This window comes from Crocodylus porosus, unplaced genomic scaffold, assembly GCF_001723895.1.
Source record: "Crocodylus porosus isolate Cpor-Errol unplaced genomic scaffold, CroPor_comp1, whole genome shotgun sequence".
Lineage (NCBI taxonomy): Eukaryota > Metazoa > Chordata > Crocodylia > Crocodylidae > Crocodylus > Crocodylus porosus.
This window is the reverse complement of record NW_017728914.1, coordinates 32,848,196-32,853,226: the sequence shown is the minus strand read 5'-3', so window position 1 is coordinate 32,853,226 and position 5,031 is coordinate 32,848,196. Positions and strand designations below refer to the sequence as shown.

Below are 5,031 nucleotides of genomic sequence, written 5' to 3'. Positions count from 1 at the left end.
TTGGTGTTGGCATCAGCTAATTTTAAAAATACATACTGAAAGGACTTTAGGTTTCTCTCCTCTTAAAGGAAAAAGTATTAGTCTTTGCAGCTCAAAGTGTCAATATAACAGATACATTATTTAGCATTCACAGCTTTTTAGCTGTGAAAACAGAGGACAGATGCAATGGAGTGCTCATAAATTAAAATTAAATGAAGCATGAAGGTTCGTGAACTTTTACCTTAAAAAAAGTGTTAATTTTGTGTTAATTAGGTGAGGGCACAAAAATCTACTTAAAGTTTAACAAAAGTTTTTTTGCCTTAATTGCTGCCTTCTTCTAGAAACCCCTCTTAAAAAGCCACAGATCAAACCTACACTGCATTCCACTTGAGAGCTACCACTTCCACCACCTTCATGCTGGAAGGTAAAACACAAAAAAGCTTTTAGATGTTTTAGAAGCCAGGTAGACAAAGCAAATCTGAATAGATTTAAGTTTCTTTATTAATCAGAGTAAACTTACATTATAATTTATCCAATATTTATATATGCATACTGCATCTACAATTAACTTTTTTAAATGAACAGACAGGTCTTTTCTGTGAGAAGTCACAGTTCTTTTTTAGTAACACTTGAGGATTTTGCTTCTGAAAACCATCGAGGCAATACTGGCATTTAGAAAAACATATTAGAGGAAGGCAGAGGGGTGCAGAGAAACTGGTCACTAGCACCAAATTTGCTGCCACAGACTAAGTGGAGCAATATGTAGGGGAGACAGAATACCTTTACCAGTAGTGAATACTTCTGTAAGAACATCCCCCTCCAACCCAGAAATCCAAATTTAGACATTAACAATGCATTGTACAATGCACTTTCTATTTGGTTATCCAGTGAATTAACACAACTAGTCTGAAAGACCAATTTACATATTTCTTACCAGAAGGTTAGTAAGTTTGCTATATTTCTATCACCTCTTTTACTGTTCATAATTCTGTAAGAAAGCTAGTTTACAGCACTCCCATACTTATTCCAGAAGGCAAAAAAAATGCCAGGTAAAAACAGACACCAACATCCACTGTCAATATTTTGCTAAAAGAACATTGTCCAACAAAATTAAGACTGAATTCAGTTTTATATGCAGACCAACTTTTGCTTTACATCATAACTGGACTTTCAGTATTTAGGGAACACGGCTACCCTTACTATATATGTCTTCTTCCTTACTCAAAATTGACAGTTAACGTGACAACCTGTTAAACTGTACCCCAGAATTAAAACCCAGAACAAAGTCATCTTTCAAACTTAAGTTTTTCTAAATGCATTGTGAAGTCACCATTTATTGTAGTGACTATTCAAGTGTCATATTACAGTATCAAAAGAAAACCAAGACATGCAGACAAGACTACTTCAGGAGATCTAGTTGAAGCAGAACATTTTAGAATCAGCTTTAAATGCAGTATTATTTCACAGCTGCTGTTTTAAGCAGCACGTGAGAATTTTGTTAAAAGTATTTTGGAATTGAGTGTGTGTACAGAAAGTGAAAAGGGTAGTGAAGTTAAGGCAATATGCATATAGATCAAATCATTTAGAAAAAAAAGGACCCGTGTTGTACTCAAGAAAGTAGCTAGCCTATGGCCATCTATAAAAAGCTGGCCAGGCCATTTGGGTAGGAATAGAAAGTCCTTAACCACCTTTATAAAAAATAAGCTACTATGGTGAGAACAAAACAATGGCAACACTTAAATCACAACATACTCCAGTGCTGAGATACAAGCCACTTTGGAGGTAAATGCAACATTATAACCAGGTATTGGGGAGAAACATGGATTCTACAAACCAATGGTCCCAGACTGGAAATAAAATTTAGATTTCAGCATCTTGGTTACAATGTTTTATTTGTACATTGCAGACACTTCAAGAAACCCTGACATGCATTCATGTCACTGATAGTTCAGCTTGACAACCACAGAATACAGGCAGCAAGAGCTTTTCTTTTTAAATGCAAGTTATTTTGCATTAATCTTTACTACAAAGATGTTTACCTCATCATTAATTCTTCTCTACAACACACCCAATTACCCTCCCACCCAATGGAAACATTGGAGTGTTTATATTCAAAGCAAGGAGAAAAGGAGTTAGGACACTTAACTATTCTAACCAAAAGGCAGAAGCAAATCTCAGCAAGACATCTAACCTTCCATCTTCCCAGTATATTTTGGTAAAGAGTAATAAAAAGGTATTGGTCTTAGAGGTATGCTCTGCTCCCATGTATTCCACAGGAAACAAATAGAAATATATAGTATAATAGACACAACGCGTTTAAAAAATTTATTCAGCTGGAATTGGAACGCCCTACATTCACAATATAATTTAGGATGCAACTGTTACATGAAGAGCAGATAACAGACTTAAACAGTTACACACACCAGTCATTCCACATGCTCCTTCTTCCATCTACAAAATACTGTAATTCTTGCTTTTAATAAAAGACTTTAGTCCAACCTGCCTATTCTGCAGCCACCTTCCTGTTTGCAGGAGTTTACACAGTGACAACAATAACAATTAGGGACACTGTCCTATCCAGCGTTTGGATCCTGGAAAGGAGTGAGCCTAGCTTAAAAAAAACAGAAGTTTGAGGAGCTGAGCATGAATTACTGTTCAGCAATGGAAACCAAGCTGCACTCTGACAAAGCTGCATAGTAGGAGAGAAAGCAGGGGTGGGAGGCTGGACAGAAGGAAGGAAACAGTAAAGAGAACAGCCCTATTGAGAAACAAACCCCTCAAGGACTAAAGAAACCAGACATCCAGCCTCTGTGAGGCCTGCAAGATTAAAGTACCACATTAAAGGACCCACCCTCACCTTCTAAGCCAACTATGAACAGCTAAAACAGGCAGCAGCCATAGGGAGCATCTTTATTTTGTGGGACAATTACGCTTTTTCCCCCCTCAACCCCCCAAAAAGCTGGAGTATAAACACAGTTTGGTTGGTTACATATGTACCTGGATTTAACCTCCCTCCCACCACAATATCTTTATGGAGGGTAAGAAAGCTATACAGCCACACTGACCACCTTTGCTCAAATATGATTATCAAATTTAGGGAAATACAGACATTGGTATGTTTAAGAATCTCCATATTTATAAAAAAAAAGAAAACACCAACAACCAATCAAAAATCCACTAGTTATAAAACTGAATTTTGAATTGCCTAGCATTTTTCTACATTTTTGCTGTTACTTCTCACTGATTGATACATTAAATTAAGCCAAGGTTGAGACCAGTGAAATCCTACCAATCTATTTAAAATGAAACAAAAACAAAACAAAAACAAAAAAAAAAATACTTAAAAAACCAAAATAAAAAGGTTAGTTTTATATTACAATCCAAAATCCACAGCCCATGATGTTAACTGCATTCTTTCTATAGGAATGATGCTCTTTAAAACAGATGATTGCGAATATTTTACTGCTAGACACTGTTACACTGGATAGTGTTTGACTGGAACCTGTGGATGGTGAAGTCTTGAGGTTTGTCCAAGTTTCAATGTAAGGTGTCCAAGGTCCTCTCCCAGAACCACATTGGGGGGACAGGGGAGGGGGGAGGAAAAAAGTGAGATCAAGTTCTTATGATTTTTTCAATCTTTCCTTGGCTTTCTGTTTCTGGGCGATCTATTCACAGTTTCTTCCTCCTGCAAGATTGAAGACAACATTTCTTAAAATGTCAGAAGTTTCTGGTCTTCTCTTCTGTATCTTCTGTTAAATTAGAAATTGCTAACTGTAACTATTGAGATCTTAATTGGAAAAGAAATGAACTGAACAATTAGAGTTGCTTGTATTGGATGAAAAAAAGATAATAAGATTTGACATATGAATCCACTTTTCAAGGTCTATATATAAAGTTAGTGTTATAGACAAGAGCACTTAACAGTAAGTGTCTTCCTCCCTCCTGTCTATCAGTATAGTAGACATCACTGCAGAGAATGGTGGTCGTACAGATTATCAGGCCAATGCCAAGTGCATTGAAAAATCCGTACTCCAAAATCACACAGAAAGGCTTGACTGTTCTTTCATCTCTAGAAAAGACCCTCTAAACCACCCTATTCTGCTAGTATTCTGCTGCTGCACATTGATTACAGAATTCGATTCCAAGCAGTTGTCCTGAACTTTAGCTTGTTTATATTATCAGTAGGAAAGTACCATGATGGGTTTAGTTTTTTTAAAAAACAGCTAGTTAAAGTACCATCACCCGAGATGAGAGCTACAACTTAAAGAACAGTGGTGCTCACTGTGTTTTGGCCCTGTGGGCTAAATGAATAATGCATGGCCAGATCAGACCCTGCCCTGCCCTCCATGTGGAAAATCAGGCTCCAGGGATCCAATGCCACCCACCCTACAAACCTCCTCAGCCCAGGATTGGGCTCTGTACCACCCTACACACCTAAGCTAACATACAGGGCCATGGCCTATAAGACTCCCCAGGGATTGGTGGGGAACCCCACCAGCCAGATTTGGCCTATGGGGTAGGGGTTGAACTCCACTAACTTACAGGATTCATTTGAATTTGAAGAGATGTCTCCAAGATGTTTTACCTCTGATGCAGGTTTTCTATCTTCTTCCTCCTCTTCCTCCTCCTCCTCCTCCTCTTCCTCCTGACTAGCATTTCCCACCTCAGTATCACTCTTTTGCTTTTCTTCTAAAAGGGAGAAAAAAAAAAGAGAAGTCTTTCTAGAAAATATTCACTCATTTCAGATGACTTGCCATTAATCCTACATTAACATCTGCCAACACATTTTACTTTCAAAATGAGAGAGAAAACCAGTACTGGATTTCCCAATGTTTCCAAACAGGAATTTAATTTACCCAGCTTTTCTTCATTTGCTTCTTCTTCCTCTTCCTCCTCCTCCTCCTTGTCCCCCTTGTCTTTTTCTTCTTCTCTCTCTTCCTCCTCATTCACATCAGGCTGAGGAGCATCAGTCTTTTTGTATTCTGCAGCACTGGGCTGTTTCTAAAAGCAGACAGAAAAGTCTCAAGGTGAACCACTTTCCACAAGGGGAAA

General features: G+C 37.8%; 1 protein-coding gene across 2 annotated transcripts in view; it reads right to left on the bottom strand.

Moving 5' to 3' along the window:
* Positions 1–462: 462 nt before the first annotated feature.
* CANX (calnexin) overlaps positions 463–5,031 on the bottom strand; it is a 33,657-nt gene continuing 29,088 nt past the window's right edge. For both annotated transcript variants that reach the window (XM_019535201.1, XM_019535200.1), the window contains exon 15: positions 463–3,664. In XM_019535201.1, coding sequence (XP_019390746.1) covers positions 3,611–3,664 — 54 coding nt within the window. In that variant the 3' untranslated portion in view covers positions 463–3,610. The remainder of the gene's footprint in view (positions 3,665–5,031) is intronic.